This window comes from Melanaphis sacchari, unplaced genomic scaffold (assembly GCF_002803265.2).
Source record: "Melanaphis sacchari strain LSU unplaced genomic scaffold, SCAv2.0 Contig117_pilon_pilon, whole genome shotgun sequence".
NCBI classification, from domain to species: Eukaryota; Metazoa; Arthropoda; class Insecta; order Hemiptera; family Aphididae; genus Melanaphis; species Melanaphis sacchari.
In genome coordinates, this window is record NW_020270456.1 from 238,865 (window position 1) to 257,233 (window position 18,369).

At 30.2% G+C, this 18,369-nt stretch overlaps 1 protein-coding gene across 1 annotated transcript in view; it reads left to right on the plus strand.

Annotated features, from left to right (window-relative positions):
* The window catches only part of LOC112604000 (T-box transcription factor TBX20-like), a 60,718-nt gene that overhangs the window by 21,545 nt on the left and 20,804 nt on the right, over window positions 1–18,369 (plus strand). Inside the window, 1 exon segment of the mRNA XM_025352854.1 lies at window positions 2,673–2,840. Coding sequence (XP_025208639.1) covers window positions 2,673–2,840 — 168 coding nt within the window.

The following is an 18,369-nucleotide window of genomic DNA, read 5'->3' on the forward strand; positions in this document are numbered from 1 at the left end:
AATTAATTTTTAATTCAAAATCATGTTTAAATCAAGTATCTATAGTTAATTGTTTTATAATTCATTATTTTATTTTAAAATTTTGTACAAATAAAGTATGACTAACTAACTGAAATTCAGTAAAAAAATGTAAAAGTGAAGCCATTTTTATAAAATTATAATTATTTGGAATTGGTACATTCTGTACCATAGTGTGAGGAAAGCCCCCGCGTTACTATTTAATTTGATTAAACAAAAAAATAAGCATTGTTAACTTTTGTTAAAAAAAATAAAGACAGAATATGTTAAAATACTAATTATGATTATAAAATCGACACAAAAGTAGTTTGATGATTACTAAAGTATATGTGTAAAAAATAATTTTTAGAACCTTGTCAATATTTATGAACATTATACACTTTTATACTTTTATTATATATATGTAGTTTTGTAACTATTTGAATCTGAATGTGATAGACGAGTGATTTTAAGATCAACTCATATTTTTCATTTGTGGTTTAAACTAAGATTTTAAGTTCAGTCTCTTATTCTGTATTTATCCTTATGTTAATTTATACCTTTTATAAACATTTTCAAAATAATATTTACTTTAAACAATTATTTTCATAATGATTCACTTGCCATTTACCGCGACAATAACGATTACAGAAAACCATTAGTAATTAGTAATTAAGCGCGATTATTGGACGAGTAAGCGATTTTTTTCATCCACGTTAATTCATCATTTGAATTTATCGGTTTCGAGGTGGTCCAATAAAACTAATTCTTCTCGGCCCACAATACAAAAACAATTATACGCGGTTTCCCTCTCGACCGCGGCCCGTGTTTGTATTTGAGTCGATATATCATATTTTAATATTATGCATAATACAATTATAAACGGCTCGCCCTGAGCGATTAAAATATCACTTTATATATTATTATTATTATTATTATTTTATTGTTATTATTAATATTATTCAATCCAACCGTTTTTAGTGTGACATATTATTTTATTATATATTGTTGTCGTATCGTACGGCGTCTAAACGAAAACCGCATATGCCATGTAGTGAGCGGGAGAGCTGCAGTTAGTCATCGCGCCCGTAAAATTAGCCGCGGAGGGAGGTTTTAATCCGCGCGGACGCCCTCCGTTGCGTTAAACAAACATCGCTACTACCACCGCGTATACCACACATATTAAAATAATTCATTAAAATGCGTACAACATGCGTGTGTGCGTAACAGAGGCGCAGTGTTTTTTTTATTTTCGAGTCATAATATGATGCTATTTATTAATGTCCCGCCAATAACGGCACTAATCGTGTTTTTACAAAAGGCGCACGAGTGTCAATTATAATTGCATACATTATAATATTATTATAAGAACGGAACACAATCATTGCTATTGCATGATGCGCTGCAGTTGTTGCAGTTACGGTTCGTCTGGCGTAAAAATGTGATAGCTCTTAATAACTCTTATACGTCTTGTGTGTGGTACGAGTTTTTCAGTTCATCGATCATTGTTTTGTGCGATTTAGATATCGTAGATCATCAAAAACGGTTATCTTGGGTACATAGATTTTTGTTTATGAATGGGTATTTGAGAAAATCTCATAGATACATCCGTTTCTTCTATAAAATATGTCAATAGCAGCCTTGTAATTTTCTGCATTAGCGTAGATACTGCACTACTATAGCCCTATTGTACATACACAACACATTACACATAGACGTAGTAGGATGTACAAGTTCCGCTGTAGTTTTATATTTACTCGATCTAAAACATGAACAACCTACTATAAAGTCACACCATCGTTCTTCGGCCGCCCAGCTTAGACTATATATCGTGTAATAACATAAAAAAAAAAAAAAAAAAAAACTGAAATGGAAACATACATTTTTTTTTATTAGATACCTACTATATTTTATTAATTAACATGTATTTGAACAAAATTAATCAGCATTTATCGTCAAATTATTTCATGGTATTTCATATTATAATGATTTCACTGAAACTTTGTAAAATGTGTGCTATTGCTAATAATATTATTGAAAAATCTATTTAAAATGATTCCGAGTCTAATCTTAATGATTTTATATTTATAGCTTAATTCTTCGTTCATTTTATTTACATACATTTTGTTATAAATTTAATAAACCCGCTTAAATGCAGCTTTCCCGTGATCTAAAAAAATAAATATGAATATAACATTTATTAAGACTACTTCAATATCATATAAAAGTAAAAAATACTTATACCATTGGATTTTTATTCTGTTATAATGGCTGAAAAAATGATTAACTTAAGTTGAAATGAAGTCAGGGAACTTTAAAGTTTAAATTTCACTAAATACGTACAGCACAACAATTACGCAATGCAGTTGATTGAAATAATTAAATAGATCAAAAGTGTATGTCACAACTAAACAATATTTTATGAATTTAAAAATTACCAGAATTAAGGATTTGCAGACTCGAAGACTATTTTGATTTAGATTATGCTTTTACTATAAAAGGTCTAACGGAATCGAAGAATCGATAATCGATTTAAACACGTTGACCTAACACTTAAGTAATAAATGTTAAAGAAATAATTATACTATTTTATCTATCTAACCGACATAGTGTTGATAACTGAATGCCAATAATGTCGATGATGATGATAATAAAGAACGATTTTTGGCCCACAGCTGGTGTTGAACTCGATGCATAAGTACCAGCCACGCATACACCTCGTGAAGAGAAACAGCGAGTCAACGGCCGGACATTCTGTCGTAGACTTGGAATCCGAAGAATACAAGACATTTGTATATCCGGAAACGACGTTCACAGCTGTCACTGCATACCAGAATCAATTGGTGAGTAAAAACAGTTTAATAACGTTACATAAACGTATAGTTGAAGATACTATAATGCCAGTTAATAATATAACATTTTACATGCGTTTCTCTTGCGCGTCACAACATAGCATGGTGCTTCTGTTGACAATTTATTATATATTTTGCATTCGCAGGCTGTAGTTTAGCGGTCGATTATAGTATATTATTAGTTATTACCTATTACCTATTATTATTATTACTATTAACTATTGTGATATACAATATTATGAACATTTATTTATTGTTGTTGTTGAAAACAATAAATACATTTAAACGAAAAACGTTTTATGAATCATCTGCTGTCATACTCAAACTTGAAATTAATAAACAAGTTCAAACTATTCAAGCTGTTCTAAAATTCAAAACAGTTCAAATTCAAACATTAAATTTTTTTCGAACTCTAAACCATTCGCATTTCTGAAAAACTCAAGGTATTCGAGGGTTCAATGAGTTCGAAATCCCAGCATCCCATCCCTAATTATAATACGTATATATATAGCTGGTGATGCAGCGCATATGTTTGTTCAACACGCGCGCGTTTCGTTTTAGCTTTTGATTTGGATCAAGGGGAGAATGAGAAACAGTCATGAGAAACGGTTTGCGATTTATCACGGAGGCGGCGGACCGTTTCTAAACAGAAGACAAGACCGACCGCCGCCTCCGTTTTCCCACAGGCCAAAGCATAAGCTGTATAATGTATAGGGTATCGGTTTGTATCCTCGTAATATTATGCTCTCTCGAAAACTTTGCCTCCGTAGTCAATTTTACCTCTTGTATTAGATCTGGCCATGAATTTAAAATATATACCTGCAATATTCAATAATAATTCGATACTTTTAAGCCATTCACATAAGCTATTTAATACGTAGATTTACAGAACTCGGTTAAAAAAAAATCAAGCCAACAGTATGAGCCATTTTATTGAAACTAGTCCATATACGTATCTAAATTTGAGTGTCTTCAAAACTATTTTAAATTTAAGCAATTTTAAAGAATTATTTTTTATTAAGTCTTAATTTGTTTTTATGACTATAACATTTTTTGAGCACGTTTAGACACCTACATGGATTGTACATGAATATATAGACGATAAAAATAATCATTATTGCCAATCGATCTATTAAACAATGATTTCAAACATCAACATAAAGCTTATTAAAAATTGGAAATAAAGGCATAAAAAAAAAAAAAACAAAAGTTTAATATTTAAAAAAACATATATTTTACCCATATTATGTTTATTGCATAAAAAATATGAAAATATGGTGCTCCTATATTTTCCGGTCGCAGTTTGCGTGCACTGGGTCTGTTGATTATATATACAGCTATTGTTTCAACGTTTTTTAGGAAAACAAATATTTTAATTAGTTTGACACGAGTTTAAAAACGCATATCTATACCAATATACATACCATAAGTGGATGCACGGTGTACCAACTCGTCGAGACACACATAACATGTTATGTATGTAGTACGTTATATTTTTGTTCTTTCAGCTACTAGTATAGTGTATATAGGTAGCTGTTGTACCTGATGTATATATATAATTGTGATCGCACGTGTGCTTGAACGCCGATGGACAAGCGGAAAATGGCATTTTTTTCTCCTTCTAAATCGTCAAGTCAGGACCGATTTAGTCCAATTAGACCGCCGGTGCATTCAAGTGTGCAACAACGGACGCGAGCCATTTACGCGATAGAAAATTAAACTATAGAAACAAAAGTTATATAAAACCCGTATTACAGTATATGTTGGCGTAAATTCGCTTCTAGGACGTGAGCTATATACGATGTCAATTATACAACATAATATTATATGTATAAATGTTATTCAGTTTTTCCCGGCGCCGTAGTCCGACACAAGTGTTATTAAAGTGATCTGTCCAATCGTCATTCCGCTCGGGCGAACACTGCATACACGCACTGCAACGCCGCCCTCCTCCCATGTCACACACACATAAGTTTTTCTTCTATACTTATCGAGATACGAGAAATTCCATATCTAGACAGTATTTATGGGGTTAGAAGAGAAATGAAATATTTAATCATCTCTGAATTATATCTACGTCCACAATAATACAATAGATAACTATCTACTGAATATTATAATATTTATATGAATTGATTACTAAAATAGTAAAATGATACATAATTAGGATGAAATATTTTAATTTAAAATTGTTTTACAACAATTTTAAAAGAAAACATCTTAAAACTAGTTATTTAACAAAATATATTTTTATTTTTTGAATTCATAAATAATATAGTAATATAGTAATTTCCATAAAAAATGAATAACTTAAATATTTAAATATTATTCAATGTATAGACGTATTTCATCTACAGTTTATAAATACATAAATAGTAACAAATAAACAGTTAATTAATACTGTCTAAAATGCAATGGAAGGAGTGCGAGTTTTAAGAAAATAATGAAAATTATTTCTATTTAACGATGCGAATATTAACAAATTAAATTAATTAAAACATCAAAATTCCTTCAACTACAACAGTATGTTTAAATATTAACGTTTTGTACATATTAGTGCAATATATTTTTTTTGAATTCGAAATATTTCCTGACGCTTTCAAAAGTTCAAATGTTGAGAATTTCATTAAGTCGTGTGTTAAACACAATTCGCGTGAATTTTACTATGTCATTTTGAATAACCACAGCTACTGTCTATTATTATATTATACATATACTTAGTAGAGTGGTTTGTATTTGTAGTCGGTGAATCGTTTGGGGGAGAAACGTTTTCGATGAGGTAAAACAACTGCGGAAATGACTGACGAACGACAGTTTTAAATATTTAAGTGCAAATTGCGTGTTAGTTATATACAGTGTAACATATACACCCAATCACCGTGCCATTGTTCGAAAAGTTCGTTTGACCACGATTTGTAAATAATATAAATATAAAATACTTTAAAATTGTAGTCGTGCTGTTACGGTTACACAAAAACTATTTTATTATTTTATTAGATAATAGGTAGGTAGGTATACCTAATGTTATTATTTATTATGCGTGTCGTCAAAACCTTTTGGAAATTCTTTTGACTATTAATTATTTATTATTGTGGATTTTGTATCGTTTGCAGAAGTTTTAAATCTTTTGAAAATAATTTATATCAATAATGTTGTTACGTCTCGTTATCAATTTCTTTATATAGTCACCGAAGGAGTGGTGAATGTATTTTTCCTAAGGTATGGAACCAAATATTTTTTTTTTTTTATTTAAAAGTAAAAGAAAACTTCATAAAATTGGATTTTTGTTTTATTTGAAATTTCATAGGATTAACAATAGGTATATAAGTATCTATTATATTATAAACAACTTTATAGAATTAATTTGTTAATTTTTAAAAAGAAAAAGATAGCTAGTGCGGAGGACGTTAAATTCAAAAGTAGTTAGTAAAGTACAGCATTATAACACGCTTTCGTCGACTTGACAATGTGATATAAAGTTACACAAATTATTAAAATCTTTTATCTATACTCTTAAGTTTGTTTAGCTTTATTTTTGCTCTGATAAAAAGATTTTATGACCCATGCCTACGTAATATAGATTTAACTACATAGATACGTTTGAAATAGTTTTTTCAAGTGATGCAGTGCACGGAATGCAACTATATACTGTGACTACATTATATTTAAGTAAGTGTACCTACCTACTTACTTGCTGACAACCAATAACTAGGTTAAAATATTATAATATTAGGAGAAATGTAATCGAAAACTTTAGCACTACTACTTATAAAGAAAGTATAATACATCGATGATTTAACACATTTTATTTTTGTTACTTATCATTTTTTACAACTTACACCAGTGATAATTTTATAGAAAATGTACTCAAAACCTATTTTGTAAGCTAATTTATTAATATTACATTTTTAAAAATTATATATAAGTATGTGTGTAAAGAATGCACGAATATAAGCACTTGATGTGAAAGTAAACATATTATGAGCTCGTTGTTATTCAACTGATACCTAGACATTAATCACAACTGCAGGTTTTCGTGTGTATATTTAATTTCGACAATAATTTTCATCTCTATACGTACATAGGTACCTCAAAGTTTTCCAAATTTCGCGTGGAATAAAATGTGACGGTTATTTCGTAAGAAATGCTCGACTGAATCCTCCTCCCCCCACCAACTATTTTAATACGAAATTTGAACGAATTTGCATGAGACGGACTAATAAACTCAATAAATTGTCTCGTAAATATCAGAACAGTGTCTTTAAAGTGAAAATGTCTGTATACATAAAATGAAATCTCGTCAGGGTTGGACCCATGTGAAAATCTCTTGAAGCAAGTAAAAAAAAAAATCAAGAAAAAATTTGATAAACCATAGCCGCCTTGTAACAATTGGCCAAAGGTCGGACCGCTAGCTGCAGCGGCGGAATTAAAAGTTCTGGCGTCACCGCACTAGTCCATTTCCCGCGTTTTACGTCGTACCGGCAGGCCAAACATAATATACGCTCTCATTGTCGTAATAATAACGTCGTACGGTTATAATTAGTCTCCCTCCGGGCAACGTTGCGTTATTTCTCGGTATTTTTTCGTTTCCCCCTATGTTTCATTTCTATTGTAGTATAAATTATTTCAGATATATTGTGAATTGTTATTAAATAATTGTAATGATAAAAAAATATAATTCATACAGACGAGATGTTATAATATATAAGAGTAGAACTTATGACGTGTATGACAATAAACATTAGATCAATAAACGTATTTTAAATCTCCCGGAAAAAATAATGGCAAGATTTGTTTTACAAAATAGCACTGTACGAAAAATACACTTATTAATATATCATCTAGATTCTATATGATTTTCTGTGTTCGTTAATTCAGATTGGGACGGTTTTATCATTTTTATATTTTTTACAATAATCTTAATTTTATTTGTACTTTTTTTTATACGATTTTGGTTTTTCTTGAATTTTACAAAAATATATAATCATACTTTTGATTACGGAACACAGGTACGAACTACTTATTATAATATATTGTGCAATACGTTAGGTCAACTAATATGGTTAATAAAACTACCATAGTATATAAAATATATTTATAAATAATCTTATTTTATTTAGATAACATTTTATATCATCTATTCAAAACTGAATACTGTTTGCTAAAATGAGATTCAATAAAATATTTTCAAATCAATGTTTTATTTTGGTTATTTTTTAGTTTCAATTTTCTATGTTTCTAAAAGAAGTTAAAGGTAAACAATTTCAAAGCAATAGTTTATAGCTTAGCGTGACCTGAAATAATTTCAGTGCTAAGCTGCTAACAAACCATGTTGAAAGAAAATTAGTGAATAACTATGAGTAATATACGTTATGTATAATGAATAAAAATAGCGAAAATGTATTTGTCCCTTTGTAATTTAAATATATATATACTATAATGTGTACCTTTGATTTATTTGGATTGTAATTGCACTAAGTAATGTTAGTATTACTATTTTATTTAAAAATACCTGCATGAATATTCAACATTATGTGTATATTATAAGTATATTAAAAAAAAAAATCAAAGGTAGTACCTACTACTAAAATATTCTTCAACGTTTTGTCGGCAAATCAACTATACAATTTCTTTATCATTATCAAAATTTTATAATTTCTTAAAACATTTCTCTTCCATTACTAATAAATTGACTGCCATCCTGCCACGACAGAGTAAATTCATCAGGTATTTTGAGGTCAATTTATGATGACAGATTTTCGGAGTAGCTCGTTAATTTTTCAGCTTTTTTTTTTTTGTCACACCTCTACACATTGTACTTATATACATTTCAAAAGTGAAATTTTTGGAACATAACCAAGCGTAGGTAACTTGCGTGTAAGGAGATTATTTCGCTACACTTATATTGATGACCTTCGTGTACACATTGCCGTCTGTTCTTCCATCATTAGTGTAATGGCACCCTTATTCAACATATGACTAGAAATTTGATATAATGAAGACGAAGGTTTTACCTAAGGTTCTTAAACCTCTACGGTTCTAATAGAAAAAAAAACAATAAATCTCTTTTAGTTTAGTGTCCCTAAAATTGAAAATTGTCCCTTTTGACCAGTAGAACGGCCCTCCTTCTACATGGGTCTATGTAATATTTAAATATTAAATTTTGTTATACATTATTAAAAATCAAGTGTTTATTTTACACATTATAAGAATGAAACATATAAATACGTTTTTTGGACAATTTTCAAAAAGTGAAAGAAAATAATTTTTTCTTTCACTCCTCGCTTCTCACCTTAAAGTTTTGTCAAAACCACTCCTGCTTTTCTATATACCTCCTCTCCCCCCGCAGCACTTACACGAACCCACACAGGCATGTATATTATAACGACTTACAAGTATGTCAAATAGCCATGTACCATTACCGCTGACTTGGTATGTATAGTACAATAGCAAAAAAAAAAATCGGCGTACATCACGGTGGTCTGATAGGTCGGCGGCAATGAATCCGTACAACGAATAACATTATAATTATATATTGTTCTATTATTATTTCGTGACCGAAAACTTTCAAAGTGAAAATAAAACTCGAGCGTATATATATATCATACACACACGCACACACACACACACACACATGAATACCGTACATGAGACGGCGCGGTTTAATGACGATAATATATTACTATTATTATGTGTACACGCGGTGCGTCGTCGTCGTCGTTAATAATTGGCGGCTATCGCGACACCTCCTAATTGGACGAGCTCGCCAACACCGAAGACGCCGCACCAGCAGCAGCAGCCGTCGCGCCGTTCGTTTTATATTATTATTATTATTATTATTACCATTATATTTATATAAACGTCTCTCGGCGGTTTCGTCGCGTTGACGACGTGCAAAACTTCCGACGTCAACGTAGTGTAATGTGTGTGTGCGTGTGTGTCGTAAGCGATATATATATATTTAATACGTATTGTTGTGTGCGCGAGCAGCGGGCGAAGAGGATATAATAATATTATGTAGTCGTAATATGTATATATATATTATAGTATACGAGTCGCGAGGTGGTCGACGAGTGCAGGGGAAAAAAAAACGCACGCCGCCGCGCCAACCCATCAATCGTACGAATGATATACACGCAGCATACCTAAATAATATAATGTATACACAATATGTACGTCTGTACAGTATACGCGACTGTGCGTGTGTTCCGACGCGCGGAGAGAGCGAAAAAAAAGTGTGCAGAGAGAAAAAAGAAAAAAACGTTTGACAATTTGCGTGGCGAAGACGTGACTAATGGCGTGTGTGCGAGGGAAAAGACGAAAGGTCAAAAACGCGATGCGCGCTAGTAATGTGTACGTTATGTATATAATATATGAGCGTAATATTGTAAATATTAACAATATTGACAAATAATGGATGTGGTGTGTTTTATACAAATGTTTAAAATATTTGTAGAATATATTCTTTTACAAAATGTTTATCAAATTTAAATTCTTAAATGCTGTGCCAATATCAATATATATATATTTAAGTGTATCTTAATCACATTTTTTTCATTTCACACATTGTTTAAATATTATATTTTTATTATTTTACGATTGTAATTATTATGATTATTTGAACTTTTCAAGCCATAATCATAACATTGTTTTATTTAATTCATATTGTCCTACAACTAATCTATGTACGACTTATTACGATGCTGAGGACGACCACAACTTTATATTATTTTTTCTGGAATAAAAAGTATATAATATTATTTACAACACTGTTGATAACTGAAGAAATACACATATTATATAAAAAATAGCAGGGTAGATTTTTCAAACAAGTTTTAATTTATTATTATTTTTTTTTCCGAATAACTTGTCTATTAATTTTTTTTTTTTTTGTATTTCATTAATTATTATATCATGTTACTTACAGTAAATAATTTTAAAAAATAAATTTATTTTTTTGGTTTATGATGACATCGGAACTTTATCTATACCATTTGTTTTATTTTCAAAATCAGAGAGTTTATATTTACGTGTCTATATAATTAAAATATTAAATATTTATGATCGCATACATTGAAAATTAAAAAAATAAATACTTTATGCTTGTTTTTTACATAATATACACAATATAATAATTAATACCATATTGACAAAAATTTACCATACTATTAAAAACATTTTTTACTATGGCATATAATTAATTTTTGAATGCATATTTCAATGAACTTTTGGTAATTAATATTCGAACTCTATAATTATGAATCGATATATATAACTTTATTACTTATAATATATAATTTATTATGAAGGATAATTATTTTATTAGGGTGTTCGGTGATAGGATATATCTATAAGTAGTATAAATAAGTTATGTATAATACTACAAGACAGCGCTGCAGGGACACATATTTTAAGTATTCAAAGAATAAAAAAAAAAGAACTAACCCAAAAATGTATCGAAAATGATTAAAAACTTAAATTTTTAATTTATACTTATTAAATTATTTTCGACTACACGTATTACTTTAACTTATATTCTGAAATATTAATTACTTTTACAACTATACTTACCATTTTAATTTTTCTAAACTTCCACATATTACATTTTTATGTAAAATAAAACAATAATATCATATAATTGAAATTTTTATTTAAGTCTAGGTTGCATTATACAATGTAAAATTACATGTATTATAATGCTTTTGTGGCCGATTATTGTTTAAGTTCTTTCAAATGAGTTTGTGTTTAGATAATTGCATAAAAATAAAGCAAAAGAAATTGACAAATGAAACTACAAACACTACCTGAGTCTTAAGGAATATGTGTGAAATTACTGTATATTATTTCTATCTATTCTGTGTAACTATCATGTAATAAACTTGTAAATATTTCTATTACACCATCATAAAAAATATATTTTCAGTTATGAAGTTATATGTTCAAATCATATAGTAATATTACTCTCTATTTCATACTGTCGGACAAACCATATAGTTTCATTTACTCGATTTATCTCGTAGTTGTAAATATTACGATATTAACGCATACATTGTAATTATTAATATAATTTTATAATTGCAATTTGTAGTTTCATAAGATAAGATTATAAGAGTTAACAATTTAATAGCATGTTTTCATATTTATGTTAATATTTCCAGGTATTATAGCTTAATTAAATATTCATTACTGCTAATTGAGTTGAATTTTTAAAAGAAGTTCATTATACGTATAAGTTGAATGATATGAAGAAACGTTGTAAATAAATATTATCACAAGGCTCTTTCATTGAAAGCTAAATGTGACCCACCTTTTATTATTCAGATTTTAAGACAGCATAATTAAGCAAATATAATGATATGCACGTATTGGTCAATTTTCTGATAATTTGCCTACAGCTGATTCATCATCTAATAGAAATTAATAGCTATATTATATTTATATATAATTAGTAATTAATAATTATTATACAAATTGAAATAATATACAGATAATTAGATTTTAATTATATTGTGCTAAAGCTCTTACGTATATAAACACCCCTCCCCCGCCCTTGAAGTTTTCTCTAATCGTGTTTATCGTATCTGAATATAGAATGATGATATATTCATTATTTAATTTTTCTCAAAATGGTTGAAACACTGAATATCTATACTTAAGCATTAACATATCATTATAAATTTATAAGATATAATTCTGCAGGATACGCTATTTATAATATACATACAGCTGCAGGTTTATTGTTCATGGTGGCTGAGGCTCATGCCCTCAACTGTTTTCAAACATCCCCCTCCCACAAATGAAATTTTGACCTATTGAAATATATGTATAGATAGGTATATGCGTTTCATTTAAAGTAAATAAAAAAGAGACCCCATGAAATAGGATTGGCCAATCTCTGTATATTTACAATAACACAGCATATATTATGGTGTATACATGGAGTCTTTTAAAATGTAAATAATAAATAAAAAGAGTCGATGGAAAATTAACCATACTAAGCACACCGTATATACCTACTATTAATAACATATTATGCAGTCAAAAAATGTCGTCGTCGCGCGCGATGCACTCAAAACCGGTCGTCGTCGGATGGCGTTGGCAAATGAAATTTTGTTCGCCTCGTTGTGTCAGACGACTTATCGCTGCGTGGCGTGATTGCGAGCTAAATCGGTGGGGGTGATGAAAAACCGTTAAAAGATTCCCTACCGGTAGGAGGAGTGAAACGTGGTGAAAATAGTTCATTTTATAATGTCGCCCGTTTATGTAAATAATAAAATATGCTCACCCACAACCGGTTCACGAGCAAATCGTTTATTCAGATTTTGCGAGGAAACCAACGAGCAATGCTTGCTGTAAATACAATACTCGTGATGTTTTATTTACATTTATTTTTTATAATACAAACATTTCTTCGGATTGTACGTGAATTGTTCACCAACTTGCGGATCGGGGTCTTATCTTATTTGTCTCAATTTTATAGGTTACAAGTGGCACTTTGAACAGAGATATAAGTGATTTATCAATGTGTATTTATACACTCATATTTATCATAATCTATTGGCTATCATATCGGTATACCGTTAAATAACGTCGATGAATGTTTCACAAATATTGACTTTAACACTGCAGAAGAGTGCAACAGTTATTATCAAATTGTATGATAACGTGTCGAAAAATTATTAAGACATCAGTAGGTACTTTTCAGTAGCTAATTCACCTTTCATATGCGTTTGTATTCATAGCATTAAACTTTTATCTAAATTTGTTTTCATATTACTTTTATGATGCCATCGTTTATATACTATATAGACTTTATTAATAATAGACATAATTAAAAGGTCTTGATGTCGATTACAATATTATGTATTTGAATCCGTGTTTTGAATGTTCCATCTGTTCTGTAAGTCTATATGATATATAATAAATATTGACGGTTGATGATTTATTATAAAGTTAACAAGTCATTTCTATGAATTATGTATTTATACGACGCAAGAAAATTATGAACAAAATCATATGGCGTTACGCAATTTGTTATTGAGATTTTAGATATTTTTCTTCGTTGGTACATCGTGGCATTTTTTATTATGTCTGTTGGAGTGGCTTTTAAAAGCTTCAAACCCTTTTAAATCAAACAAAATAACGTGTTTCATATCAAAACTCTGTTATTACATTAAAAAATATATTAGAGCTATAATACTATGCGGGTAAAAACTATAGAAACTTACTCATTTACGCACATAGGTAATATTATTTTTTGAAAATTTTGTGAGTGATTACTCGTCAAAGCACAATATTATCGACAATCTAATACAGTTTTCAACTCTTAAATTACACACTATAATTATTGTTATTATTATTATTTGTTATCGTTTACTATGTTTACTGTACCTGTAAACGTACCTATATAAACCGTTTGAAAAGAAAAATGTAATTATTGTTCACAATACGAACTATTTACGCGCAGACGAGTCGTACAATAATTATTGCGAACGAACGAATTGTATTTAATAGGTATGAATGAACGCCAAGTGTTCGAACCCATGCTATGTGTGCGGACGATTTGTTACGTCTTTAGGTACAAATGTGTACGACACCCCCGGTGTTAGGATAAAAATGTTTTTCTTGAATGCTTTGCGCGTCTTCGAGTCATTATAGTATAACTAATTGTCATTATTATGCAACGCGTTTTCCGAGGTTTTTCGTAGAATATATTCACTTCCGCCCCCCCCCCCCCCCCGGTTGGGTACTTATATGGAATAATATTAATAATGTCGTTTTCATGTGACGTTCGCATTACGCGCATATGTATTTGTAAGTGTTTATATATATCATATTATTATTATTATTATTATTAATGTGTGTGTGTGCTCTGGCGGTGGGCGCGAGATCGGCAGCGGCCACACACCGCGCCAGGGGTGCCAACTCGGGGTAATTTATTGCCCCCGGGCCACCGCATTCCAACGCCACCGCCGACGACGCGTCGCGCTCTGCAGCGAGAGAGTTGGAGAGAGTGAGAGTGAGAGAGCGTTAAAAACTGTTAAAAGACGGACGCGTCAAGTCGCCGCCGCGCCGTCCGGCTACCGGTAACGAGTGCGCACGCGAGCAATCCCGTCCTCGACCGCTTCTCTCTAAACCCCCTCACCTCGCCGGAAAAAAAGTATCTCGGCGACCTATGTCTACACGATGTTTTATGATTTATTATTTTTTCACTGAATCACATGTGTCATAATACTATGGACGAGGCTTGGAACAAGCGGTCAGCGAATCACGCCGTATAAATAATTTTTCACGTAACGAAAAAAAAAAAGTCTCATCTTTATAATATTATCTGGACAATAATGGATTATTAATTTTTATTACAATCAATTAAACAGAAATCAAATGTTTTGATAACATGTTATACGTGTTTATAGAATATTTATTTTATTTTTTTTATACTATAAAACAGTGTACAATAATTATTAGCGAAAAAATATCAAATCAATTTATTCCATTTTACCTTGCGCCACTACGCATATTGTATAAAATATATTATGTCAGTTACGATATTAATGACTTATATGATTTATATTATGCAGTGATTGCTAAAAGTATACATAACGCAATTCTAACATTTGGCGTCGTGATTGTCGTCGAAAAAGATTTGAGGTAGTTGAGGTGTAACAGGTTAGTAATAAAAATACCAAGAGCTTTTATACAAACATTAAAATATATGCGTGCCAATTATCGATTTTCGACATACCTTGGTATCGTACGCATCACATCAAACTTATATACCTAAACTTAAACCAACTTTATATTTTATGGTACCTACGTTGTAAAGATCTCTAAACGAGATAAATAGTTGGGGAAAATCGTCCATTAAACATATCAGTCTATTAATATGAATTTAAAAATGACATGATTTTTGGAAAATTGAAAAAAAAGCTGTAAATAAGTGTAATTAGTGAAACATTAATGTTAACTTTCTGCAGGTAGTCAATTATAAAAAGATCAATTTTACAATAAAAAAGTATTACAAGACTACAAGGGGTGAACATTCCCGGATCGGTCTCAAAGATAAAAATAAAATCAGGACAAAAATAAAATTACTCAAAAAGCTCGTTTCAGGCCGGAAGGAGGCAATAACAGCTCAAACGTTATTTTTTTTCTTAAACCTTCTCAAGTTGCAGTGTATTGGTATATTATGTATCGCATTAATTCTACAAATATAAAACTCTATGCAACATGAACCTGCAAGACACGGTGGGTTTCAGTTTTAATAGCTATATGTATATTTCATACTATATCGCATTACATATATAATATATTTGCGTTCAATGGCGTACTTGAGATTTTTTCTTGGGTGGGGATATGAATTTGTTCAGACTTCAGGGCTCACTAACTCGAAGAAAACTCCTCCCCATTCACCACTGAGTGGTGAGCTCTCATAAAATTTTGATTATTTAATAATATTATACAAATACAGTAACATTGCCATTATTATGTACAATAAGATAGTCCATGAACTGTATTAGTAAAGTTTGCTAAATATAGTTTCGCTAAAATATATTATCTATCACAACTATAATTGAAATTTAAAAATAATAATTTTGATGTATTTTATAATATTATTCATAGCTATTAACATCCACGTCAGAAAATTGAAAATATTATATAATTTTAATTTTTAGACAACATTTATCAATTGTTTAATTTGGAATAATAATTTTGATATTCTGGCGATATATCAATATTTGGCGAACCCATTTATCCTATTAGATTACAAGATATGCGTGATCTTTTGATATTGTTAGACAATGGTTTAATGACTATTTTAACTATGTTTAATCTACATAATTTTCTATTACATAATACAGTATAAATATTTAAAATATTAAAAATTTATTTTCTCAAAATCGACATTGAGTAATCGACTACTAAGTATAATTGTTATCAGACATTTGTTGACAAAATATCACTAAATTTGTTTTTTGCAATTTATATATATAAAAAAAAAATCATCCATCCATATCATCTTCTCCTCACTATAGTAAACACGCCATTAAATACCTTACTATATAATATCATTTGTATAGCTCATTTACGGTGACGCTGTCGTCACGTTAAATTTAATTTCTCGAAAGTGTTCCAGGCTACCGCACACGTTTAGGAATATCATTTTAGTATTATATATATATATATCACTTAAATAGCGTTTCTCCGACGAAGAAATTAACTGCACAAACAATTCGAGTTGGAACATACCTATAATATTTTATAGAAACATGAAACGCTGTTTCTCGATCGTTGAAAACCAAGAATCGCGACTTTTCTATAATATCTTGGACCTCCGCAATTACCCTGTATCATTATTATTTATTATCATTTGATAAAAATAATTTATGTCGTATTATTTTAACTGCTAAAACAAGAATTGTGAGAGGGGTAAAATCATAACTTTGCTCCTTCAGTAAAACGCCAGCAGAGGAATGGCGAATGCCCACTTTTCCCACTACAACCATTACGCGCCACTAGCACGTGTAATATTTAAGATTTATTATGAGATTCGTATATTATTAAATGATAATATGCTACGGTCGGTTCCCGAGGCTCGATAAATTACGGCTATTTCGGTGATCTGCCGATCGACAAGAACACGCAATTTGAATACAATGTACACCTGTATATATAGTAATGACCCGTCACCTCGTCGCAGCCCAGCCCCTTCGTCGCCTATGATATTATTACTACACATAAACTATTATAATCTGCGTTCTTGCCCGGCCCACCTCTTATATAATATAATGTTAAACTATTATTATTATCATCATCATTATAATATTATCTCTGGCCACCACGACGACACGTTCGTGCGACTCCACGACGCGACGGGTCCTTTAAAGTAATAAGTATAATTATTACCATACTATCTATAATGATAATTTAATATAATAGTTTTTATTTACTGACAAAATCATTAACAACGGCGTTTTGTTTCCGGCGCACAATGTTTCAAAACGCTAATATCACCATACTAATATGACGTAATGTATGTAACACGGAATTTATTTGAAAAATCGTGTCAACATACAAACACAGAAACATTTTTTAATTTTATGTTTGATAATTTATAATTTTTCAATTCGCTTTAATACTAAAGTTAACAGCACAAAATTGGTTCTGCTTTACACAATCTCCATGTTATGCACGGGTCAGAAAGGGAGAGAGAGAACTAATAAATAGTGAACTGAGTTTCTCTTATTATTAGATTCCAGATTTGAAATGTTTAATAATATTAACAATATAGTAATCGCGTTTCTACAATGTAAGTTAAATTTTTCAAGTGGTTAGTTGTTAAATCAACATGGAATTTATATTATTTTAGTGTATTATTCCAAAATTAAATAATGTTTGTTCACACTAACCATAAACGTATTATGTTTATTTTGTGCGATATCTTGATGTTCCACGATACGCTTATTGCATTATTCCACGATTTAATAATCTATTTAAGTACCTTACCCATTTTGGTTAT